The sequence below is a fragment of the Triticum urartu genome, chromosome 7 (assembly GCF_003073215.2).
Source record: "Triticum urartu cultivar G1812 chromosome 7, Tu2.1, whole genome shotgun sequence".
Taxonomy (NCBI): Eukaryota; Viridiplantae; Streptophyta; class Magnoliopsida; order Poales; family Poaceae; genus Triticum; species Triticum urartu.
Window position 1 is genome coordinate 42,927,210 of NC_053028.1, and position 26,754 is coordinate 42,953,963.

At 45.4% G+C, this 26,754-nt stretch overlaps 2 protein-coding genes, 1 long non-coding RNA gene and 1 pseudogene across 8 annotated transcripts; 2 read left to right on the top strand and 2 right to left on the bottom strand.

Annotated features, from left to right (window-relative positions):
* Positions 1 to 2,939: 2,939 nt before the first annotated feature.
* Positions 2,940 to 9,777, top strand: LOC125519700 (pentatricopeptide repeat-containing protein At5g16420, mitochondrial-like). 6 transcript variants are annotated; one of them, XM_048684429.1, is made up of 5 exons: positions 2,940 to 5,552; positions 7,270 to 7,710; positions 7,778 to 8,468; positions 8,603 to 9,231; positions 9,398 to 9,777. In XM_048684429.1, the coding sequence occupies exon 1, from the start codon at positions 2,979 to 2,981 to the stop codon at positions 4,638 to 4,640; it is 1,662 nt and encodes a 553-aa protein (XP_048540386.1). In that variant the 5' UTR covers positions 2,940 to 2,978; the 3' UTR covers positions 4,641 to 5,552; positions 7,270 to 7,710; positions 7,778 to 8,468; positions 8,603 to 9,231; positions 9,398 to 9,777. The 6 variants fall into 6 exon arrangements, with proteins under 6 accessions (XP_048540386.1, XP_048540387.1, XP_048540389.1 ...); XM_048684430.1 differs by having other exon boundaries at positions 7,796 to 8,468; XM_048684432.1 differs by having other exon boundaries at positions 2,940 to 4,647; positions 5,183 to 5,552; positions 7,270 to 8,468.
* LOC125518289 lies at positions 7,294 to 9,899 on the bottom strand (annotated as a pseudogene).
* A 10,267-nt stretch (positions 9,900 to 20,166) lies between these two features.
* Positions 20,167 to 21,738, top strand: LOC125526006. The gene is made up of 4 exons (XR_007291505.1): positions 20,167 to 20,512; positions 21,005 to 21,136; positions 21,253 to 21,328; positions 21,415 to 21,738. It is a non-coding gene; the product is annotated as an uncharacterized LOC125526006 (long non-coding RNA).
* Positions 21,739 to 21,895: 157 nt separating this feature from the next.
* LOC125526005 (ABC transporter G family member 14) lies at positions 21,896 to 26,361 on the bottom strand. Its single transcript, XM_048691020.1, has 3 exons — positions 26,085 to 26,361; positions 25,114 to 25,975; positions 21,896 to 23,275 (listed from the first exon to the last, which is right to left on the bottom strand). The coding sequence occupies exons 1-3, from the start codon at positions 26,262 to 26,264 to the stop codon at positions 22,272 to 22,274; spliced, it is 2,046 nt and encodes a 681-aa protein (XP_048546977.1). The 5' UTR covers positions 26,265 to 26,361; the 3' UTR covers positions 21,896 to 22,271.
* Between the last annotated feature and the right edge of the window lie 393 nt (positions 26,362 to 26,754).

Genomic DNA, 26,754 nt, shown 5'->3' on the forward strand with positions numbered 1-26,754 from the left:
ACGTGTGCTAGGCGGGGAGAATCTCATTCCATCTTCTTGGAGCCACCACTATCTCGCCTTCATGAGCATGGCACAAACCCTAAACAAACTCAAAAATTACCTAAAATGGAGCAGAAACCCTCTCACTGGCAAGGATCCACGGTACCTCCATAGCCCTAAGGCCACACGAGGCGAGGCAAAATCAATCCCAGAAACTTGACTGCCAGAAGTTTTTCTATTGCAATTTGTCTTACCCTATTGCATGTGTAAATCTCCTGTCATGTTTGTTCCAACAGAATATTAGTAAAACAATGATGTTTTGAATGCATATTTTTCAGCAACATTTCAAATATGGGTGCACAAATAAAATCCAAATCATACATGTTCACAATTTATACCGAAAGCAACAACATATCCTATATACCTAAGAGATTCATCCCCACTAACTTATTTATCTCAACATGCAAGCATGCCACATCACCATACAGTTATGAATGGGATAAGACCCACCTCATCATGCAACCATGCATGGAAAAAACCAACCACCACATGCAACCACGCATGAAAAAGAATTCATTCTATTATTCTACTTATATTCAACAAATATTTTACAACTGCACCTAATAAAATATAAAGGCGGCTGCTACAAATAAGTCGGATGATTTCTCTAAGAAATCATCCGCCTGTTCAGCCGTTGGATCAGGGTGTTGGTTGTCGTTGGATCACAGCAGGCAGCAGCAAGCGCGTCAGCTTCAACCCAGCGCCACTGCGGCCTCGCTCGAAGCTCCAATGAAGCACCAATGGCGTCCGATGAGTTCCAACGCGACACCAACGCTCCGGCGAAGTTACATTGCAACTCCGGCTGAGCTCCATTGCAGCCCCAGCTGAGCTCCAACGCAGCACTGACGCTCCGGAAAAGCTCCACTGCAACTCCGTTCGAGCTTCATTGCAGCCCTGGCAAAGCTCTGACTGCTCCAACAGAGCTCAATTGCAACTCCAGCCGAGCTCCATTGCAGCCACGTCGGAGCTCCAATGCAGCGCCGCCGCCTCCGGTGAAGCTCCCTTTCCCGTGTTGCTCTGCAGCAAGCGTTGCCGCAACGACCGGCCGGCTTGCCGCCGGTTGGCTCCTCTGCAACAGCAGCGAGGTCGCGTTGATTTGAAGAAGAAAAACGCGGCGGCTCCCCGTGACAAGCACCGGTGGGCGTCTCTTCCTTTGCAAAAACAGGTCGCCACGGAGTTTCCTGCAGCAATTAGCGCCGGCGAGGAGTGGTGGCCGGCCGGGCATCAGCCCAGGGAGGAGAGGACGCTGGGGAGAGAGAGAAAAGGGGTGGGGGAGAGAGAGCGCGCTAGTGCTGAGGGGATTAGCGAGAGAGACGATGAGATTGGAACGACCGAGAAGATAAGGCTTCATCGGTCTTGCAAGGGACACGTGGCGAGAGAGGAAAGGGATTTAAGCGGCGAGAAAATCATCCGCCTGATTTTAAGCGTTTTCCATAAAATATACTAAGTTGTATACATTTTTTTATTTTGGTTCACATGTTATCAAATATCATCTAAATATACTGCAAACGATTCCCGCAACAACGTGCGGGTTATCATCTAGTTTCAACAGATTTCAACAACATTAAAAAAAGAAGCAAAGTTCATCGAGAAGAATTGGGAGGCAACGTTGAGGGCTCCTTTGTTTCAAAGTTTTTTCATAGAAATTTTGGAGGATTAGAATGTTTAGCATTTTTACCTATGTTGGTTGTTTGATTCACATGATTGAACCCTATAGAAATTTTCCTAAGGATTTCTTTGTTCTACTTCCCATAGGATTTTCCTAAGGATTTCTTTGTTCTACCTCCCATAGGATTTTTAGCATCCACTCAAACCTCTTTAAAAGAATATTTTGCTTTTTCTATGATGCAATCAAACAACCAAAATCATATCTGATTGAGATGGCCATGACATTTCAATCCTATGTTTTTTTATTCTCGTGTTTTTAGAATCCTATGAATCAAAGAGGCCCCGGGCATAGATCAAGCACCTGCAGATGCAAACCTTGATGTGTCGAATGCATGTAATTCAGCAACATTTCAAACACGGGTGCACGAAACGAAATCCAAATCACACATGTTCACAATTTATACCGAAAGTAAGAACATAGTATAGGACTAGATCCACGCCACAACCACACTGCCCTTGCTGCCATAGCAGCACGACCACTGCCAAGAGGCCCTCGAGTCGTCGCTCCAGCATCGCGGCTCCGCCAAAACACGCACCATCAAGGACCATCACTATGTTCAAGCTGAACGGTATATGCAACGCCGAGGAGATGACCCCACCAGCATTGTCGTCCAAAGAGGCTTTGTCTGTCAGCTCCCTTCGATGACGGTGAGGTGGGTGAGAGAAGATGAGACGAGGACAACAACAACAACAACTATGGTTTTCACCCGAGTTGCAACCTTAATCCAAGTCCAAGCGAGCCCTTAGAGCCACAACTCCTACGGTCCGAGCAGCCTGGGTCAAGCTATTGACCGGATTGACGGTTAGTGTTCATCGTTTCTGTTGTAGCAAGAGATGCGAAGAAAAGTACTCCCTCCACCCCATAGTCATTGTGGTTGAAATGGATATATCTAGATACATATTGTTTTAGTGAGAATTAATATGAAATGGAGGAAATAGCCATGTTAACCTATTTTTAATGAGTCAAATTTATTTAGGACCTTGATAACGTCCGAAGGTTTGTTTAGTGACACGAGGATTTCAAATTTAGTTGACACGCATGATAAATCCGTGCTCAGTGTATTTTTTGCCTACCGAACTAAATTTGCAATCCTCGTGTCACTAAAATTGCCTAAAAAGACTTTTCATTTGCCATGATCAAATAATGAATGTTTGGGATTTATCTTTTCTGTTTATTTAAGATGGGTTTGTATTTTTTTAAGCCAGAAGGCAGTTCTTATTCGCACGTCCTTTTGATTTCCCGTTTGTAATTCCTCTCTCCCCCAAATACCATGCCGATGCGGCGCCATCTCGACCTCACCCGCGCCGCCATGCCGCCGCGGCGCTGGCCGGCGGCGCCGCCTCCCGCCTGCGCCTTCTCCGCCGCGGCGCCGTCCGCCAAAACCACCGTGCAGCTCGCCCACCTCGCGCACCTCCCGTCCTCCCTCCCGCCGCCGTCCCACTGCACCGTCACCCCGCCCGTGCAGCCCTGGCCGCGCCGCCTCACTCCCCGGAGCTTCTCCCGCCTCCTCCTCCGCCTCCCGACCCCTCAGCTCGCCGTGCTCGCCTTCCGCCACGCGCTCTTCCGCGCCACGCCGCCCCTGCCCCCATCCATCCCCGTCTTCGCCGCGGTGCTCTCTCGCCTCGCCGGCGCCCCCCCGGACCTGCTGCCGCCGGTCCTCTCCGCCCTCCGCGCCGCCCGCCTCCCGGCCTTCTCCGACCGCGCCTTCCTGCCCCTCCTCCGCGCGCTCCCGCCGCTCCCCTCCCTCCGCCTCTTCCTCTCCCTCCCGTCCTTCAACTCCCACCCCTCCGTGCGCTCCTTCAACGCGCTCCTCCACTCCCTCGTCGCCGCGCGCCGCCTCCGCCTCGCCGCCGCCCTCTTCCGCGCCGCGCCCACCAAGTTCTACATCACGCCCGACCTCGTCTCCTGCAACATTCTGCTCAAGGGGCTCGTCGGCGTCCGCGACCTCGATGCCGCCCTCAAGGTTCTCGATGAAATGCCCGGGTGGGGGATCGTCCCTGATGTCGTCACCTACACGACGGTTCTCTCCGCATACTGTGCCAAGGAGGATCTCAAGGGCGCACAGAAGCTATTCGATGATATTATTGCCGGTGGGCGTGTGCCAGATGTTACGATGTACACGGTGCTCATCGGTGGGTACTGCCGGACCGGGAAGATACAGGATGCAGCTAGGATTATGGACGAGATGGAGGCAGCTGGGGTGCAGCCGAATGAGGTTACGTATTCAGTCGTGATTGAGGCATGCTGTAAGGAGGGGAAATCTGCCGAGGCGTGCAATCTAATGGGCGAGATGCTTGGGGCAGGTTACACACCAGACACACCACTGGCTGCTAAGGTGGTCGATGTGCTGTGCCAGGACGGAAAGGCAGACGAAGCACACGGAATGTGGAGATGGATGGTGAAGAAGAACGTCCCACCAGATAACACAATCACGAACACACTGATCTATTGGTTATGCAAGAGCGGAATGGTTCGGGAGGCAAGGAAGCTGTTTGATGAGCTCGAGAAGGGGTACAAGCCAAGCTTACTGACTTATAACTCGCTTATTTCCGGATTATGTGAAAATGGGAAGTTACAAGAGGCTGGGCAGGTGTGCGATGACATGGTTGAACGGAGATATGAGCCAAATTCCATGACTTACGAGGCCTTCATCAAGGGATTTTGCAAAATTGGGAAACCAGATGAAGGGGCCGCAGTATTTACTGAGATGGTGACCAAAGGGTGCACCCCAAGCAAGGTTCTTTACCAAGTTTTGGTTGATAGCCTTTCTGAGCCAATACACGACGATATTATTGGCAAAATTGTTCAAACTGCTGCCTTAAGTGGTGGGGATTTCTTGGATGGGGATTCTTGGGAGCTCTTTATCAGGAGAGTGTTAGATACTAAGAGTGATGCTTGGAACAAGCATCTCAACTCAGTGCTAGATACATAACCATAAGGTGTGGTGTGCAGACTATGGCTGAAAGCCCCAAACTGATCATTGTATTCTGAATAAATTTCTCAAGGAAGTTGATGCCTTGATGCCACTAGTCTTCCACTGTAACAACTAACAACTTCTCTGGAAACGTCTTCCACTATAACTAACATGGTCAGTAGCACACTGATCTATTGATTGTGCAAGAATAGAATGTTTGTGAAGGTGAGGAGGCTGTTTGATGGGCTCATGGAGGGGTCCATATCAAGCTTTTTGATTTGTAGCTCACTTAGTATCAAATTGTGTGAAAATAGGGAGTTACAGGAGGCTTGGGTCATGTGAAAACTGTTCAGATTACCGTCGCAAGAATAAGATTGGAGAATATTTGAGGCACTGGAGCTGCTAATTGTTAGCAACAAAACTTTCTGGATGAATAGTGTAGAGTTAAATGGTGTTCTTGGTTGCTCAGCTAAAACCCCATTATTACTCTGTATTCAGTTCTCATTTCCTTGTCATTGCCTCTGCAACTCAGATCTTCCTGGCACATTGTATTTCTGCAGTGTAGAAGAGGATGTGGTCCATGGCTTGCCCTATATTGAAGTACTTTGTGAGAGACCTTCAATCCTCATGGTCACTGGTGGAAACTGCTGGGCTGTGGTGAGGGAAGGGAAAGGCAACAGAGAGGAAGATGGCGGTGATTCTGACGACCATTTAGAGTTATCTCTGGCGGTATTGTTGTTGATGATGATAGTGTATTCCTCTTAGTTTTGTGAAACATATGTTATAAAAAGGTCCCTAGTGATCAGAAGCACGTATATGATTCTGCTCCCTGTCAGCAGCTCAGCTCTTGCTTCAACCTGATGAATTGCTCTTGTAAGCTCAATGTCGTAGAAGCTTCCCACGGATTTATCTCAACTACAGGAGGAACTGGTAAAATATCTTTGTTCCCTATTTGTACCTTGATCAACATAATCTACAGTTTTTCAGACTGAAACTGTCAACAGCTAGAGTTCTGCTTACCAAGCTACCTGCATTTGCAGCAGTAGGACAATTTAATTTCTGTTATCCAAAGGGATGCCCTTAACTTGGAGCCAGACCACATCCAAATCCCTAGTAGAATAATAAGAAGTAAACCATATGTTGTGGGACTAAAAAGTAGGACGTTTCATTCAAGTTAAGTCAATTTTTGATATGTTGTTTATTCATTTATCAAGCTTCCTGAGAACTAGTGTAATTTTTTGTTTGTAGGTAAGTACAGATGTGATTCTGCTTCACATCCTGGGTACAAGTCGGTCAGGACTGTCCCAACTGAATTATTTTTAACTGAACTTTATCGGCAGAGCGAGTAATGTCCATCATCTCTGGCTCCGATAGTCTGATGCCTGCTCAAGTGCGCATGGACTGTCCAGCGGCAGTTCATGTCCGACAGGAACCGCTTGAAAGCCGACCGTGACGAGCCACCATCGCTCCAGGCCACGGCGGTGCCTTTCTGGTGACTGGACACTCGCTCCCGGAGTTCCCTTCCTGTCTAGGACTCCATCACAAGCCTAACCTTAGCCTCCACCTTGTCGGCCCGGACCAGCCCCTGCTGCCACCCAACCATCTCCACCGCGATCCTCAGATCCTCCACCATGAACACCTTGTTCATCCTGTGGTCCGCGTACAGCGGCCAGCCCAACATCGACACACCAGCCATGATCCCCTCCAGCACCGAGTTCCACCCGCATGGCCCTGTGGTGGAGCACGTCCACCTGCGGTGCCCACCGCTTGCTGACAAGCCCGCAGCCATCGGTTCACTCCACGAACCCCTCCGGCAGGAGCGCATGGAGGTCCGGGTCGTCGTTGTTGACACTCTTGGGGTCTCGTACCACCGACCTCTCCAGCCCAATGGTGATCTCCCTGATCTGCTCCTCCGAGTGGCTCACCTCAGCTATGCACCCGAAGCAGAGGAACATGACACTGCGGTCCGATTGCCCGTCATGCCACGCGAGGCAGCCGTGCCCCGATGCCTCTGCTCGCTCGCCGGTCTTCTGGACCAGAGACCTGACATAGTACAACGGAGCCAGCACCACGCCGGGCGGAAGATGTCGTGGATGCCTGATGTATCTTTTGGCCAGGTGTGAGGTGTCCTAGCTAGTAGCTAGCTCTTCCTTCTTACGTTCGTATATTTATTTTTCTTTCTCATGTTTGGAGAGCGTAACCTGCTGCTTTATTGGTAATGCCCTTGTTAATCTACTCATTTGGTACGAAATTGCAATCATAAAGTTATTTGTTGTGCTGCATAGCATGGAAGAAATCTCTGTTATGAAGTTGCGACTTGCTTTTACTAGATTCCAAATAATCATGGAATGACTTGTTTACAAGCTGGAATAGTACTTGGTTTGACAAAAAAAAATCCGTTGCCAATACAATTCTTTTTTATGCAATTACTAGAACTTTTGTCATGAATCTTTCTGAAACTTTGAACAGTAAATATAAAAATAAAAATCCATCTTAACGAATAGGCAGTGCTCCTGACATGTTTTCTGGAAAATATATATGAAATAACACCAATTTCTCATCTCTGAATGAATGGTTTGAAAATAAGCATTTATTATTTACATTGATCCCTGCATGCTCGTTGGCACTTTCCAATTTCCGCAAACAGGGACTACTAGACATGAGGAAATGGTCACGTATACACTGGGCACCCCTCAACAAATATACCCTTAGCAGTGGGGCAAGAAGCCAGGGGGCATCCATCCAAGTCATTGCCCCACCAGTTCAAACTGATGTTCTCCAAGCCTAGGCACATGTAAATTAACACGGCCATGAATGCCAAACCAGCATCTAGTGCACCTGAAAGCAGATAATTGTGTCGCTCCCACCAGTCACGCCGGTATCTATAGACCACATAGCCTGACAAAAACCCAACAAATATCCATGTGATGTAGTTGACTGCAGTGGCGGGGGGCATCTGTCCGGGGGAACCAATCAACACGGGCATGTTGATAAGCAAGATCCAGTTCTGGCCTGGGAATGCCTTGTGTGCAAACCAGACAAGGAGTGGGGCAATGGCTGCCCCCAAGAAGAACCAGTTCACTGCCGAGTAAGTTCCTAAGTCCCCAAATATTCTGCGTGGGCTAATGAGACCCCATATGACTGATGCGCCGTAGAACACATCACCGGGGCAGGTCCAAGGGCTGCCTGCTGGGAGGAGCTCGGTGTCACAGATGTTGGGGATTTAGTCCATCAGCCACCATGCTGTTCCAAGGTACACAAATGCTGCAATCAGAGTTCCGACCACCTGCCATGTTTCAAGAAGTTGCTTAGTGACACAATACAACATGAGCACTTGTGCAGTAGAAATGACAGAGCAACTATATGAGTAGAAGCTTTACCTGAGCCATGAACATGGTCCTTGGGGGAATCTTCATGTAGTGGCCCAACTTAAAATCTTGCAGAAACGTCAGAGCTTGGCTCATGCTGATGTAGCCATATACCTTGAAGCACATATTCGCGACGGGCCGTCCAGGGTACAGGTACCCCATGATGTACTCTGTGATGATGTTCAATCCTGGATTCTGCATATAACGAAAGAATAAAAAATCAGGGAACTGGTGGTCTGGAGTTGTATGACATGATATGCAATTTGTCAAATTGCGTACCTGGTTCGTAGTTGCTGTGATAATTCCAATTGGGAGGGTAAAGAAAAAGGCAATGGCACATGCCAGCAGTACTCCCCACCAGGGCAGCTGGAGTTGCTCGATGTAGTATTCACAAGCAAATACAGTTACAGCAATATTAACAGTAAGGATGCAGATGAACCACCACTCGGGCACCTGCTTATATCTCCTCATAAGCTTTGTATGTACATCCACCCTCTTCTCTTTAAAAGCTGATTTACTTAACTGCCAAACTTCACTGCACACAGTCACCATGGTTCTTAGCTGTTGCAGTTCTGTAATTCTGCGAAACTGAGTGACTATTTTTTTTTGCAGAATTTTACCTTCCGTGGAAGAGGAGGACATGGACGATCGTCGCGGTAAGGGATGCAAAACCAACACCGTACGTGACGGCGAAGAAGGTGCTGAGGTACAGTGGACCGTTCTTCTCATAGGCCTTCGTGTCGAAATGGAACTGGGAGTCCACGATGCTCGTGATGTTGTACTTCTGCCCGGTCTCGGTGAAGAGCCCATCGGAGAAGATGGGGAAGTTCCGCGCCTTGTAGAAATTAAACCAGTACGCGATGGGCATGATCACGTACATGATGATGAAGAATCCTGCGGCGACGTTGGCGGTGGCGAACCAGGGGCTGGCGAGGGGGCTCCCGAGGTAGGAGGAGACGGAGGCCCAGTCGAGGCCGATGGAGCCGATGCCGAGGCCGTAGAGGCCCGAGCCGAGCTGCTGGGCGAACACGGAGTTGGGGAACACCCAGCAGATCCAGGAGAGGGAGGTGAGCATCTGGAACAGGTAGCCGGGGAAGATGTAGTAGACGAAGCTGCAGATGAAGGCCACCAGGAAGAACTGGCTGCGTGTGAATCCGCCTTTGTTCTGCACCTCCTTCTCGTGGAGTGCCCTGCTCGGAATTTCCAGAGTTTCAGAGAATGGTTCGAATTCGAATCCGCAGGTATGTTGTGTTTTAGATTTTGGAGATGATACAAAGTCTACTTTGCTGCCATGCTCAGGAAAAAGAAACTGGCTGGCGGCTATTTTACGCTCTCTGAATCTTTCGTGTTTTTTTTTCGCATGCTCCAAGTGATCTCCATCTTATTCTTGTTTTGCATGTTAATTAGGTTGCCATCTTTCCTTGAGAGAGACAAATGGAATGGAATTTCTCTCCAGTTTTGTACAATCTTACTGAAGGGGAAGACATCATCTGTGCATGATCATTTCTCTCCTACCATCATGGGGCGCATGTTAATTAGCTCACAGTGTCTTCTCCTTGGGATTGACACAGGAGATGAAATTCCTCTCCTATTTTGTTTGTACAATTTATGTTGATGAAAGGAAGACATTTCTCCTTGGTTCCTCTATGGAGGGCTATTATTCTATTGTCATGTTGATTGTTGAGAGATTAAAAGGGGTTGGATATAACCGAAGCCAGATGCTGGAAGGCTGTAGATCCAGCTTGGTCAAATGATATGGGATCTTCCCATCAATTTTCTTTTCGTCATTTCTTCGGATTCCGCTCGAGGGTCCTGTCCTATGTTAATGCTCCTAATATCTTTTCATCGATTTCATTTTGTTAATGAGGGGCAGACTAGCCAAGGCCAAAACTGACGTGTCATGACCCATGATAGGTAGCCAGCCAGCTACTGGCCTTGCTCAAAAAATGAAGGTGGCCTATGACAAAAATTAGCTGGGCAGTTATCTTCGTAATGAGTAGGCAGAGCATGAAAAAAAGAAGCAACCTGCTTGGTCAAACGAACTTCATCTCACCATCTCCGCTAACTGATATTTTCGTGTTTGCTGCTGGCTGGTCCTGTCATCATCAGCGCTCGTCACTTCTTTTCATCAATTTCACAACTACTCAACTAGTATGACTCTAATATTACAATCTTCATATCTCAAAACAATCATCAAGTATCAAACTTCTCATAATATTCAATGCACTCTATATGAAAGTTTTTATTATAACCATCTTGGATGCCTATCATATTAGGACTAATTTTATAGCCAAAGCAAATTACCATGCTGTTCTAAAGGACTCTCAAAATAATATAAGTGAAGCATGAGAGATCAATAATTTCTATAAAATAAAACCATCACCGTGCTCTAAAAGATATAAGTGAAGCGATGGAGCAAAATTATCTAACTCAAAAGATATAAGTGAAGCACAAAGAGTATTCTAATAAATTACGATTCATGTGTGTCTCTCCAAAAGGTGTGTACAGCAAGGATGATTGGAGTAAACTAAAAAGCAAAGACTCAAATCATACAAGACGCTCCAAGCAAAACACATATCATGTGATAAATAAAAATATAGGCTCAAGTAAAGTTATCGATGAACGAAGACGAAAGAGGGGATGCCTTCCGGGGCATCCCCAAGCTTAGGCTTTTGGTTGTCCTTGGATTTTTACCTTGGGGTGCGTTGAGCATCCCGAAGCTTAGGCTCTTGCCACTCCTTATTCCAAAATTCATCAAATCTTTACCCAAAACTTGAAAACTTCACAACACAAAACTCAATAGAAAATCTCATGAGCTCTGTTAGAATAAGAAAAACAAATCACCACTTTAAGGTACTGTAATGAACTCATTCTTTATTTATATTGGTGTTAAACCTACTGTATTCCAACTTTTCTATGGTTCATACCCCCCGATACTAGCCATAGATTCATCAAAATAAGCAAACAACACACGAAAAACAGAATCTGTCAAAAACAGAACAGTTTGTAGTAATCTGTAGGTTTCGAATACTTCTATAACTCCAAACATCCTGAGAAATTAGGACATCCTAAATAATTTGTATATTGATCTACTGCAGTTGGAATCAGTATTTCATCGCTCTCTGGTTAAAAATGAAAATTATTCTCGTGAGCGCATAATTTCTGTTTTTTTTCAGCAAGATCAAACAACTATTATCCAAGAAGATCATAAAGGCTTTACTTGGCACAAACACTAATTAAAACACAAAAAACACAATCATAGCAGTAGATAGATGATTTATTTATTACTAAACAGGAACAAAAAGCAAGAAATAACAATAAAATTGGGTTGCCTCCCAACAAGCGCTATCGTTTAACGCCCCTAGCTAGGCATAAAAACAAGAATAGATCTAGGTATTATCATTTTTGGTATGCAATCCATACATGTCTCTCATAATAGATTCGTAAGGTAATTTAATTTTCTTTCTAGGAAAGTGTTCCATGCCTTTCCTTAAGGGAAATTGGAATCTAATATTTCCTTCTTTCATATCAATAGTTGCACCAATCGTTCTAAGGAAAGGTCTACCAAGAATAATAGGACAAGTAGGATTGCAATTTATATCAAGAACAATAAAATCTACGGTCACATAATTCCTATTTGCAACAATAAGACCATCATTAATCCTTCCCATAGGTTTCTTAATGGTGGAATCCGTAAGATGCAAATTTAAAGAACAATCATCAAATTCATGGAAACCTAACACATCACACAAAGTTTTTGGAATCGTGGAAACACTAGCACCCAAATCACATAAAGCACAGCATTCATGATCTTTAATTTTAATTTCAATAGTAGGTTCCCACTCATCATGAAGTTTTTTAGGAATAGAAACTTATAATTCAAGCTTTTCTTCATAGGATTGCATTAAAGCATCAAAGATATGTTTGGTAAAAGCTTTATTTTGACTATAAGCATGAGGAGAATTTAACACAGATTGCAACAAGGAAATACAATCTATCAAAGAGCAATTATCATAATTAAATTCCTTGAAATCCAAAATAGTGGATTCATTGCTATGTAAAGTTTTGACCTCTTCAATCCCACTTTTACCAATTTTTGCATCAAGATCTAAAAACTCCGAATCATTGGGACGCCTTTTAACTAAAGTTAACTCATCTCCAGTCCCATCTTTATCAAGATCCATATTGGAAAACAAAGATTTAATAGGGGACACATCAATCACTTTTAGATCTTCATCATTATTATCATGGAAACTAGAAGAACACGCCTTCACAAAGCAATCATTTTTAACACGCATCCTAGCGGTTCTTTCTTTGCACTCATCAATGGAAATTCCCATGGCTTTGAGAGACTCATTGATATCATGCTTAGGTGGAATAGATCTAAGTTTCAAAGAATCAACATCAAGAGAAATTCTATCCACGTTCCTAGCCAACTCATCAATCTTAAGCAATTTTTCTTCAAGCAAAGCATTGAAATTCTTTTGAGAAATCATAAATTCTTTAACACTAGTCTCAAAATCAGAGGGCATCTTATTAAAATTTCCATAAGAGTTTTTGTAGGAATTACAATAATTATTAGAGGAATTACTAGGGAACGGCCTAGGGAACGCCATTTTGGTAACAACGCTTTAGAGGAAACTTTAATCCTAGGCCATTTCCTAGTAATTCCTCTAATAATTATGGTAATTCCTACAACAATTTTCATGGAAATTTAAATAAGATGCCCTCTGATTTTGAGACTAGTGTTAAAGAATTTATGATTTCGCAAAAGAATTTCAATGCTTTGCTTGAAGAAAAATTGCCTAAGATTGATGAGTTGGCTAGGAACGTGGATAGAATTTCTCTTGATGTTGATTCTTTGAAAGTTAGATCTATTCCACCTAAGCATGATATCAATGAGTCTCTCAAATCTATGAGAATTTCCATTGATGAGTGCAAAGAAAGAACTACTAGGATGCGTGCTAAAAAGGATTGCTTTGTGAAAGCGTGTTCTTCTAGTTTTCATGATAATAAGGATGAAGATCTAAAAGTGATTGATGTGTCTCCTATTAAATCCTTGTTTTGCAATATGAATCTTGATAATGATGGGACTGGAGATGAGTCAACTTTAGTTAAAAGGCGTCCCAATGATTCGAAGTTTTTAGATCTTGATGCAAAAATTGGTAAAAGTGGGATTGAAGAGGTCAAAACTTTACATAGCAATGAACCCACTTTTTGGATTTCAAGGAATTTAATTATGATAATTGCTCTTTGATAGATTGTATTTCCTTGTTGCAATCCGTGCTAAATTCTCCTCGTGCTTATAGTCAAAATAAAGCTTTTACCAAACATATCATTGATGCCTTAATGCAATTCTATGAAGAAAATCTTGAATTAGAAGTCTCTATCCCTAAAAATTAAAATTAAAGATCATGAATGCTATGCTTTATGTGATTTGGGTGCTAGTGTTTCGACGATTCCAAAAACTTTGTGTGATGTGTTAGGTTTCCGTGAATTTGGTGATTGTTCTTTAAATTTGCATCTTGCGGATTCCACTATTAAGAAACCTATGGGAAGGATTAATGATGTTCTTATTGTTGCAAATAGGAATTATGTGCCCGTAGATTTCATTGTTCTTGATATAGATTGTAATCCTACATGTCCTATTATTCTTGGTAGACATTTCCTTAGAACGATTGGTGCAATTATTGATATGAAAGAAGAAAATATTAGATTCCAATTTCGTTAAGGAAAGGCATGGAACACTTTCCTAGGAACAAAATTAAATTACCTTATGAATCTATTATGAGAGCCACTTATGGATTGCATACCAAAGATGACAATACCTATATATATTCTTGTTTTTATGCCTAGCTAGGGGCATTAAACGATAGGACTTGCTGGGAGGCAACCCAATTTTATTTTTGTTTCTTGTTTTTTGTTCCTGTTTAGTAATAAATAATTCATCTATCTTATGTTAAGATGCGGTTTTATGTTTTTAATTAGTGTTTGTGCCAAGTAGAACCTTTGGGAAGACTTGGGGGAAGTCTTTGCGATCTTGCTGTAAAAAACAGAAACTTTAGCGCTCACGAGATTTTCTGCCATTATTTTACTGGAGAGTGAGATTAGGTTGATTATTTTTGCATATGATTAATAGACAAATTCCTCACATCCACCAATTTATTTCATAATTTTTTGGGTTACAGAAGTATTCGAAACCTACAGATTACTACAGACTATTCTGTTTTTGACAAATTCTGTTTTTCGTGTGTTGTTTGTTTATTTTGATGAATCTATGGCTAGTATCGGGGGGTATGAACCATAGAGAAGTTGGAATACAGTAGGTTTAACACCAGTACAAATATAGAATGAGTTCATTACAATACCTTTAAGTGGTGGTTTGTTTTCTTATACTAACGGAGCTCATGAGCTTTTCTGTTGAGTTTTGTGTTGTGAAGTTTTCAAGTTTTGGGTAAAGATTGGTTGGATTTTGGAATAAGGAGTGGCAAGAGCCTAAGATTGGGGATGCCCAAGGCACCCCAAGGTAAAATTCAAGGACAACCAAAAGCCTAAGCTTGGGAAGCCCCGGAAGGCATCCCCTCTTTCGTCTTCGTCTATCGGTAACTTTACTTGAGGCTATATTTTTATTCACCACATGATATGTGTTTTGCTTGGAGCGTCTTGTATGATTTGAGTCTTTGCTTTTTAGTTTACCACAATCATCCTTGCTGTACACACCTTTTGGAGAGACACACATGAATCGGAATTTATTAGAATACTCTATGTGCTTCACTTATATCTTTTGAGCTAGATAATTTTGCTCTAGTGCTTCACTTATACCTTTTTAAGAGCACGGTGGTGGTTTTATTTTATATAAATTATTGATCTCTCATGCTTCACTTATATTATTTTGAGAGTCTTATAGAACAACATGGTAATTTTCTTTGGCTATAAAATTAGTCCTAATATGATAGGCATCCAAGATGGGTATAATAAAAACTTTCATAAAAAGTGCATTGAATACTATGAGAAGTTTGATACTTGATGATTGAGATATGAAGATGGTGATATTAGAGTCATGCTAGTTTAGTAGTTGTGAATTTGAGAAATACTTGTTCTAAAGTTTGTGATTTCCGTAGCATGCATGTATGGTGAACCGTTATGTAATGAAGTCGGAGCGTGATTTATTTATCGATTGTCTTCCTTATGAGTGGCGGTCGGGGACAATCGATGGTCTTTTCCTACCAATCTATCCCCCTAGGAGCATGCACGTAGTACTTTTTTCGATAACTAATAGATTTTTGCGATAAGTATGTGAGTTCTTTATAACTAATGTTGAGTCCATGGATTATACGCACTCTCACCCTTCCACCGTGCTAGCCTCTCTAATACCGCGCACCTTTCACCGGTACCATACACCCACCATATGCCTTCCTCAAAACGGCCACCATACCTACCTATTATGGCATTTCCATAGCCATTCCGAGATATATTGCCATGCAACTTACCACCGTTCCGTTTGTTATGACACGTTTCATCATTGTCATATTGCTTTGCATGATCATGTAGTTGACATCGTATTTGTGGCAAAGCCACCTTTATAATTCTTTCATACATGTCACTCTTGATTCATTGCATATCCCGGTACACCGTCGGAGGCATTCACATAGAGTCATATTTTGTTCTAGTATCGAGTTGTAAGTAAATAAAAGTGTGATGATCATCATTATTAGAGCATTGTCCCAAGTGAGGAAAGGATGATGGAGACTATAACTCCCCCACAAGTCGGGATGAGACTCCGGACGAGAAATAAAATAAAATAAAAAAAGAGGCCATAAAAAAGAGAAAAGGCCCAAATAAAAAAATGAGAGAAAAAGAGAGAAGGGACAATGTTACTATCCTTTTACCACACCTGTGCTTCAAAGTAGCACCATGATCTTCATGATAGAGAGTCTCCTATGTTGTCATTTTCATATACTAGTGGGAATTTTACATTATAGAACTTGGCTTGTATATTCCAATGATGGGCTTCCTCAAAATGCCATAGGTCTTCGTGAGCAAGCGAGTTGGATGCACACCCACTTAGTTTCTTTTGTTGAGCTTTCATACACTTATAGCTCTAGTGCATCCGTTGCATGGCAATCCCTACTCACTCACATTAATATCTATTGATGGGCATCTCCATAGCCCGTTGATACGCCTAGTTGATGTGAGACTATCTTCTCCTTTTTTTGTCTTCCCCACAACCACCATTCTATTCCACCTATAGTGCTATATCCATGGCTCACGCTCATGTATTGCGTGAAGATTGAAAAAGTTTTAGACCGTCAAAAGTCTGAAACAATTGCTTGGCTTGTCATTGGGGTTGTGCATGGTTAAATACTTTGTGTGATGAAGACAGAGCATAGCCAGACTATATGACTTTGTAGGGATAACATTCTTTGGCCATGTTATTTTGAGAAGACACGATTGCTTTGTTAGTATGCTTGAAGTATTATTATTTTTATGTTAGTATTAAACTTTTGTCTTGAATCTTTCGGATCTGAACATTCATGCCACAATGAATAAAATTACATTGAGAATTATGCTAGGTAGCATTCCACATAAAAAAATGTTTTTATCATTTACCTACTCGAGGACGAGCAGGAATTAAGCTTGGGGATGCTTGATACGTCTCCAACGTATCTATAATTTTTTATTATTCAATGCTATTATATTATCTGTTTTGGATGTTTAATGGACTTTAATATACCTTCTTATATTCTTTTTGGGACTAACCTACTAACCGAAGGCCCAGTGCAAATTGTTGTTTTTTTCCTATTTCAGTGTTTCGCAGAAAAGGAATACCAAACGGAATGAAACCTTCGGGAGAGTTATTTTCGGAACAAACGTGATCCAGGAGACTTAGAGTGGACGTCGAGAAAGAAGCGAGGAGGCCACGAGGCAGGAGGGCGCGCCCTAGGAGGGTGGGCGCCTCCCACCCTCGTGGGCCCCTCGCAGCTCCACCGACCTACTTATTCCTCCTATATATACCCATATACCCCGAAAACATCCAGGAGCACCACGAAACCCTATTTCCACCGTCGCAACCTTCTGTACCCGTGAGATCCCATCTTGGGGCCTTTTTCGACGCTCCGCCGGAGGGGGAATCGATCACGGAGGGATTCTACATCAACACCATAGCCTCTCCGATGATGTGTGAGTAGTTTACCACAGACCTTCGGGTCCATAGTTATTAGTTAGATGACTTCTTCTCTCTCTTTGGATCTCAATACAAAGTTCTCCTCGATTCTCTTGGAGATCCATTCGATGTAATTCTTTTTGCGGTGTGTTTGTCAAGATCCGATGAATTGTGGGTTTATGATCAAGATTATCTATGAACAATATTTTATTCTTCTCTGAATTCTTTTATGCATGATTTAAATATCTTTGCAAGTCTCTTCAAATTATCAGTTTGGTTTGGCCTACTAGATTGATCTTTGTTGCAATGGAGAAGTGCTTAGCTTTGGGTTCAATCTTGCGGTGTCCTTTCCCAGTGACAGCAGGGGCAGCAAGGCACGTATTGTATTGTTGCCATCAAGGATAAAAAGATGGGGTTTGTATCATATTGCTTGAGTTTATCCCTCTACATCATGTCATCTTGCTTAATGCGTTACTCTGTTCTTATGAACTTAATACTCTAGATGCATGCTGGATAGCGGTCGATGTGTGGAGTAATAGTAGTAGATGCAGAATCATTTCGGTCTACTTGTCGCGGACGTGATGCCTATATACATGATCATGCCTAGATATTCTCATAACTATGCGCTTTTCTATCAATTGCTCGACAGTAATTTGTTCACCCACCGTAGAATTTGCTATCTTGAGAGAAGCCACTAGTGAAGCCTATGGCCCCTGGGTCTATCTTCCATTATATTATTTTCCTATCTACTTGCTATTTCTATCGTTGTTTATTTTGCAATCTTTATTTTCCAATCTATACAATAAAAATACCAAAAATATTTATCTTATTATCTTTATCAAATCTCACTTTTGCAAGTGGTCGTGAAGGGATTGACAACCCCTTTATCGCGTTGGTTGCAAGGTTCTTATTTGTTTGTGCAGGTACGATGGACTTGCGTGTAATCTTCTACTGGATTGATACCTTGGTTCTCAAAAACCGAAGGAAATACTTACGCTACTTTGCTGCATCACCCTTTCCTCTTCAAAGGAAAACCAATGCATGCTCAAGAGGTAGCAGAGGCCAAAAGCCCCTCCTACGGGATACGCCAAAATCAACGTCGACACAGGGTGCCAAAGAGGAAGCCGGGGGACAGCGGCAGCAATATGCAAAGACAGTAAGGGGATTTCCTAGGAAGCTCGGCTTTGGTTATTAGAAGAGTGGATGATCTGGCAACGCTAGAAGCTATTGCGTGTCGGGAGGGCATGGCGCTCGCAGCTGATCTTCACTTAAATCACTTTGTGATCGCGTCAGACTCAAAGGAAGTGGTGAGTGCTATCCAAAGCGGCAGCCTGAGCGCTTATGGTGCTATCATCAAGGAGATTAGACTTCAACGACTTTCTTTTCATTGTAATTTTATTTTCGAAGGACGTGCGAACAATCTAGAAGCACATAGACTTGCCAAGCATTCTCTTTCTTTGGGTCGGGGGCGCCATGTATGGTTAGGCCAACCCCATAACCCCAACTGTATCCCACATCATGTGGTTTTTGATGAATTAAAGCTTGGCTTTCCCTTAAAAAAACTTGCTCACAGTTCGGGCTAATAAGTCTGTGCAATGTTTTGTACAAAATAGCTTCAAAGTTTTGGCAAGCAGGTTGAAGCAAAAAAATTCAAATAATTTTCAAGTAGCAATCTGCTTTTGTCCCAGGCAGATTGATTACAGACAATATTATCAGTGATTTTGAATGTCTGCATTTCATGAAGCGAAACAAGTACAAAACCAATAGTATGTGTGCTCTCAAGCTTGATATGATGAAAGTTTACGATAGACTGGAGTGGTCATATTTGCAAACCATGACGATCAAGTTGGGATTTGACCCCTCATGGGTAGAGACAATTATGGGCATCATCAGTTCAGTCAAGTTCCTAGTCCCATTCAATGGAGAACAACTTGATCAATTTACACCCAGCAGAGGGATTTGACAAGGAGATCATATTTCCCCTTATCTTTTTTTATTGCAGCAGAGGGCCTTTCGTGTCTCCTAAAATCCAGTTCCCAGTCATCAGTGCTCAATGGTATCAAGGTGGCTCCCAAGGCTCCTGTTGTGAACCACTTGTTATTCGTCGATGACAGCCCATTGCTTTTCAAATCAAGTGTGCAGGATGCAAATGCGGTGTCAAACCAGCTTGATTCGTATTGTGCGGAGTCTGGCCAAAGGGAGAATCATGATAAGTCATCCATCTTCTTTAGTAGGGGATGCCCTCAAAACTTGAGACAAGATTTCACATTTTTTTTAAAATACCAGATTAACATTTTTTGAATACATGGTTAACATTTATTACACATTTAACTATTTTCTTCAAATAACCGACTAACATTTTTTTAAATAAAAGTTTAACATTTTTATAATACATGGTCAACATTGTTTCATACACATTTAACATTTTTCAAATACAAGTTAAACATTTTTTAAACACTTGTTCATCATTTTTTTTTCAAATGCTTGTGTTAACATTTTTTAATACATGTTCAATATTTTTTCTATACACATTTTTTTCAAAGACAAGTTTAACATCTTTTAATACATAGTCAACATTTTTTTCCATGCACATTTCACATTTTTCAAATACAAGGTTAACATTTTTCGAACACTTGTTCAACATTCTTTTCAAATGCTTGGATTAACATCTTTTGAATACATGGTTTACATTTTTTTCTATACACATTCATGTTATATATTTTTTATACATGAGAAACATTTTCCCTATTCACATTAAACATTTTTAAATGCTTTATTGATAGTTTCAGAAAAAAAATTAAATTTGTTTTCATATTATAGAATATCTGGAAATATAAATAAATTAAGAAAACAAAAAACATAAAAAAACGAGAATATGGCCTGTGGCCTGCGGCATGATGGGCTGGTCTAATATGGAGCGGCGAATACTTCCTCAGCGCCCGTCCGCGAGCCCGTTTCATCAGCGCCGCATAAAGGGCCTAAACGGCATAGCCAACGGGCCGCAAAAACAAAGCTCAGGATAGCCCGTCTCAGCCACGCCGCTCGTCAAAAAAAAAAAAGGGCCATCGCAAGGTCAGCCGGTAGGGCACGCCGCCGTTCGCTCGTCGGCACCCCGGCGTCCCAATCGTGCCCGCGTGCGCCGCCACCCCTGCTTCCCGCTCGTCGCCGTCCCGGCATCCCGCTTGTACCCACGTGCGCCGCCGTTTTGCCTCCGCCGGCGCCACCACTGCTCCCTGCTCGTCGCCGCCGGTGGTGCAAGATGAAGGGTGCTGCGAGGGACGAGCACAAGAAGCCGGCAGAGGAGGAGAACAATACTCCGGCGTGGGAGGATGTGGATCCGGCGAGAAAGCAGGTCCAAGGTACATGTCTGAATTCTAATCCTCTCTGCACCTGTCCTAACTGTGATTTATTATCAGCGCGCTCTGTAAGTCTGTAGTACTCCTAATTCATAAGCAGCAAATGCCACCAGGGATATAAATTTGGACGAGTGATTCATAAAGCAGCATTGAAGGAATACCACATGCTGTAAGAAAATGTTTGAACTCGGAACTTTTATCTGTTCTGCATCTGAAAACGAGGACATGCAATTAAAATCCTAATTAGTTGTCGCAATCCTTACAAGTGTATGCTCACAGAAACTACAACTGCTACTAGTAAGTGGCTGCTTGATATACTTGGATGATTGGAATCTAGTCTAGTGCTTCTGCTGACAATTTTCTCAACTGAATTGGACACCAACAGCCAACAAGTGATGTCTTCTCGGACGATTTTAGCAAGAATAATTCAGATGTAATAACTTCTACTAACAGGTGTATGTATGTATGAGCTGATGTGATTTCTTATTCGTTCAGATTGATGCGGGAGAGGTGCAGCAGCTGTATGGTGCCGCTGAGAAGATCCACCCTGGGGTTGATGCACAGCCGGAAGGCGAGGACTGCGACGACCACAAAAAGAAGGGGCAGGTCTTCTATCCTTCAGACCGGGTACCGACCACTAAAATTGACGATGAAGATTGCTTGGCAAGATGACAATATTTCATTCCTTATTGTGACATTTACTTTGAGCTCATGTATTGTTTGTTTGTCTCACATGCGTACAGCCAACAGAGCAGTTTGTTCTACCAAGCAAGCAAATGCAGTGAAGAAACCACCACCGCCGGTTTTTCACAGCCGAAGGTGAGTGCATTGTTGTTTCTTTCTGGTTTAAGATGACCACATAAGTGATTCACCAATATGTTCCTCTTACATAACTGCTTCTACAGCACATACTCTCAGACGTGAACGCAGCGGCGACAAGAATAGGAGATGACGACGAAGTATTGATCTGACAAGTAACACATGCCAGGTCAGTGCACTTTTAATAAGAAGTGCATTCATGTATCAGTATTTCAGTATTGCAGATACTTTTCTGGTTCAAGTACCCTGAATGAGAGGAATGAATGTAAGAAGAGAAGCGGAAATTTTGTTGGCAAGTAAGCAAGCCCCTGAGACCATCCATCATCTTGTTGTCCATGCATGAAGTAGTCTTGTTTGTCAGTCGATCTGCAGTAGTTGGTGCTCTTACCAATCTAGTTGGTGGTCTGGTTGATGTGAATCAGCCTAACCCTTTTCATGGCCATATATTTTATCCTAGAGTAACTCTGGTTAATATTAATTTGATTTTGTTCCGAAAAGATTTGCCAATTCCTGTGACAATTCATCATGTATTTGCTGATCTTGTATGCAAAGTTGATCATGGTGCTATTGGCGGGCACTTGCAGTTTTCTCTTTTGTTCCACGCTGATCATATCAGCTTGTAAATCCGACACAGTACAGACTAAGCAGTACTGGATACTGACTCACAGTGGTACTACTCTACTTATTAGTACTCATCGCCGTTAGCAACCCTCTGTTCCGGTCTCGTCGAGGTCGAGCTCGAACGGTCAAGCCTCAGGCCTGGATCGCAATATACCCATCGATCCGGGGGAAGCGGCTGGCAAAAGAGCAATCAGCTAACTAGCTTGCACGGCCGGTCAATCTTCAGTGATCCGTTTTGGCTTATACTACTAGTGTGCTCATGGTGGATGTATCTCTCCGTCCTCCATGGTTCAGAGGGACGCTTCCTTGGGCTTGAGTTGAATCACCTCGGCTGCAGGCGGTCCAAGGCAAGGTAGGCGACGACCCGGTAGCCGACGAGGAGGAGCGCCATGACGCAGACGTCCACCCAATGGTTGTTGAGCCCGACGGCCTTGATGGCGGGGAACTCGGCGATTGGGCAGAGCGCGCCGCCGCCGCAGTCGTAGAGGCCACCGCCGTCGCGGAACTGGATGCCGAGGAGGAGCCGGTAGCAGTAGAAGCTGTAGTTGAGCCACTTGAGCCACCCGATGAAGGGCGGGATGTGCTGCACGTAGTAGCCGCCCGCGATGAGGAAGACCATGGTGATGACGGAGGCGAGCGTGGTGCCCTGCTTGACGTCCATGAGCACGGCGCCGACGGCGAGCCCGAGGCTCTGGGCGACGAGCACGCTGTAGAGCACGACGAGGAGGGAGAGCAGGAAGGAGGCCGGGCGCGGGTCGAGGCCGCCCATCCAGTAGAGGATGAGCACGAAGGCGGTGGGCAGGCCGAGCTCCATGGGGAGGTCGGCGGCGGTGCGCGCGGCGAAGTAGGAGGAGAGGCGGTACATCCCCGAGGAGCGCTCCTTGAGCAGCATGGGGCGCTCGAGCGGGAAGACGAAGACGGCGTTGTAGAGCGGGAAGAAGCCCCAGAAGACGGAGAAGAAGAAGATGAGTGCGGTGCGGTCCTGCAGGTGCGCGGCCGGCGTGCGCCACCAGAGGAGGCCCGCGAGGAAGGCCACGCTCAGCACCTGGAAGATGCGGAGCTTGTTGAAGGACTCGTGGCGGCGCTCCTTGAGCCCGCGCCGGAGGAGCACCGAGAACTGGGCGCACCACCCGGCCGTCCACTCGGCTCGTGAGGCGCCCCGGCGTATGCCGCCTGCGCTGGCTGCCTCGTGGGAGCATATGTCCAGCTTCACCGCCGGCGCAATGTGGCGCGCGTACGCGTCGGCCAGCTTCCCCCTCACCTCCTTCTGCTCACCCTCGCTCCCGCCGCCAGGGACGCCGTCGCCGTTGGTCTCCGGCAAGATACCTGCATGCACAGAGCAATTCACAGTGATGATCAGTGCTCGGATAGCGAACGTCTCCCCGGAGGTCGACAAGTGTCGGGCACTGTGTTGGTGACCGGAATGGAGGAGGGAATGATGAGGAGGCGACCGGCCGGTGTGTGGTGGTGGCCATGATTGGGGGAGTGGACGGAGCAGTGCGTCCCTGTCCGTGTCCCTCTCTCTCCCCCACCCAGGCGATCGACCCAACAGCTCCATGGATCGATCCGATCGTACGTCGCCATTGCCATTTCGATTGGCTCCGTCTCTCTCAGTGGCCGCCTATTTGGCGTGCGCTTACGTACCTACGTTCGTGTGGTTAATCACCAACGCAACGGGGGGCGCGCGATGGTGCTGGTGCTGGTGATTGTGATTGTGATTTGGATGCGATGGACGCTGATGCAGATGCAGGAAAATGGGAGAAATCCAAAGGCATGCGCGCACCGTATCGGCGACACAATCTTAGCACACCACAGTCCATCTCCCCTTTATTTATCTTCTTTTTATTTGTGAAATTCCTTTACTCGAAAAAGTATTTTATTTTAGTTCTTGGTGGGTGCCTGTGGTATCCTATGGCATTATTTTACCTTTTCTCGCGAAGTGGTTAGCCGAACAACTGTCGTTGCGGATCAGGTTCTGCAACTGTATTTATAATACTATGTCCATGAAAAAAAAAGGTGTATTCATGTTTGCGAACCGAGCATTGTTCAAACGGTTAGTTAATTTGGGGCGGAACTAGCCACCAGGGTAGATTTGACACTGGTGCTCGCATTTTTGTTGATTATTTCAGGCTTGCAGCGATGTTTGTTCAATGAGAGGAGGCATTCCTGTCGCACCATAGGTAGTTTTTAGTTTGATCTGCTCGTTGATTCTCTATCCGACGGTGGAAAAGAGTTGGCATGTCACCATACTGTTTATCAATGACATGCCCATGGCAAGCCACTGGGCTTTAGTCCACACTCCACACTAGACTGTTGTCTACGAAACGAAATTGTTAGCTAAGTTCTTTTTTCAAATAAAAAACTCTAGATTTTTCAGTTTGCATGATAAGTGACACTCTACACTAACCATCTGGTGATTTTAGAGTGACGTGTGGGTTTGTAGTTGGGTGCGATGAGCGTGATGAAATGCAACATGACAGGTAGTAAACGAATATATGCATATGCATGTACTCCCTCCGTTTCAAACTAAAACCACGACGAGTAATTTGAAACGGAGGAAGTACTATTTAAAAAACCTTTTGCAAAATGTTTTCGAAGGCCATGGCCCCCTATGACCCTCACACTGGATCCGCCCATGCTGTAGAGCTGTGCTACACAGGCTTCATGTAGCGTCGGATACTGTAGCACGGCCCCGCTCATGCAGTGTACTACGTGAACTGTTCACTTTGATCCGCCCATTGATTCTCAGTCGGACGGTTGAAAAGAGGGGGCGTGTCACCGTACTGTTCTCGAGTGACATGTCCATGGCAAGTCACTGGATCTCGGTCCACACTACACTGTGTGCGGAACGAAATTGTTAATTAACTATTTCCCAGATTAGAAATTGAGATTTTCCAGGTTAAAGTTGATTGCGACCAGGCCGGTTGGCATTTTAGGTGATCCCCTACACTAACCATCTGGCTTCTCCATGGATTTTCGAGTGATGCTGGTTTGTGGTTGGATGAGGTCAGCGTGATGGAATGCAGTGCAATGGCACATGCATGCCAACATGCCATATGCATTGGAAAGCATCATAAAAAGGGTAAGTAAAGAGAATTAAAGCGAAAGGGAATATCAGGGTGGTGTGGTGATCAGTGGGTGGAGTGGAGTCGTGTGTGGCATACCGTTGGCGAGGTCGAGCATGAGGTCGGCGGGGTTGACGGACAGCGGCGACGCGAAGCCGACGGAGGCGAAGTAGGAGAGCGCGTCGGCGGCGCGGCCGTAGTAGATGGGCCGCCCCTCGGCGGACAGCAGGAGCACCTTGTCGAACATGTGGTAGAGGCGCGACGACGGCTGGTGGATGGTCACCACGACCGTGCGCCTGCCGCCGGCGGCCATGCGGCGGAGCGTGCCGACGATCCTCGCGGCCGTGGTGGAGTCGAGCCCTGAGGTGGGCTCGTCCAGGAGCAGCAGGCTCGGGTCCACGAGCATCTCCAGCCCGATGCTCACCCGCTTGCGCTCGCCGCCGGACAGCCCGCGCACGCCGCGCACTCCGCCGACCATGCTGTGGGCCACCTTGGTGAGGCCAAGCTCACGGGCCACCGCCTCTGCCTGCGCGCGCTTCTCGCCGGCGCCGAGGGCGCGGGGAAGCCGGAGCAGCGCCGTGTACCACAGCGTCTCGGCCACGGTCAGATGCGGGTACAGCACGTCGTGCTGCGTCACGAAACCCGTGCGCCGCTTCACGGCGCCGGAGAAGGGCTGCCCGTTGTAGGTGATCTTGCCGGACAGCAGCGCGTGCCGGTGCCGGCCTCCCAGCGCCGTGAGCAGCGTCGTCTTGCCGCTCCCGGACGGGCCCAGCATCGCCAGCATCTCCCCCGGCCGCACCACCCCAGACATCCCGCTGATGATCGTCTTCTCCCTCGGCGGCAACGCCGCCGCCTTGTTCTTCTTGGCCCCCGCCCCGCCGCCGCACGCCGACGACACCACGCTCGTGCACCATCCCTCCGTCGCCTGCCCGACCTTCACCTTGTACACCACTTCCTCGAACTGCACCCATGCAGACACACACGTCTCACCACCAATCGTGACCAAACGAATAACTGAAGCCGTTTACGCACATGAATGCGCACGCGCGTGCGTCTGCATGAAACATTACCTTGAGGACGAGAGGGAAGGAGTTGGCGGCGGCGGGGCGGTGGCCGGAGGCGTCGGACGGCGGGCTGGAGGTGGTGGGATGGACGGCGCCGGAAGGGTTGCCGTTGCTGCTGGGCGGGGTACAAGTAGAAGTAGGTGCCACCTTGTGTTTATCATCATCATGCAATTCTTGAGGCGCCATGGCGATCTTCTTTGTATATAGTACTACCTTATGATGATGAGATGAGATGAGGCAAATTAAGGACCTTGGTCTGCCACTGCTACTTGGTTAACTTGTCTGGCTGGGGTGGTGGTATTTATCGGGGGAGGAGGAGGGCAAAGGGAGGGAGAAGGGGCCCTACCAAATGTGCTCAGGCCTCAGGGGAGCAAACACTTGTTGCTGTCACTTTCTCTTTGGTTAGTTAGTTAGTTCTCCATCGGTATATATATTTATGTTTACCGATTAGTCCTTGATTAAGTGTGTGCTGTGTGCATGAAAGTAACATCACTAGCTATCAGCTGGTAGTTACAACTGGTAGTTATTATTGTTAAAACATGAGTGAAAGGAAGTTTGCATTCAGTGGCTTGCTGTAGCTGATAGTATGGAGCCACGGAGGGGCAGGATGGCTCGGTGGACATACATTCAGTACATAATTAACATATCTCCTCCTTTCCTTCGGACATGATGCAGT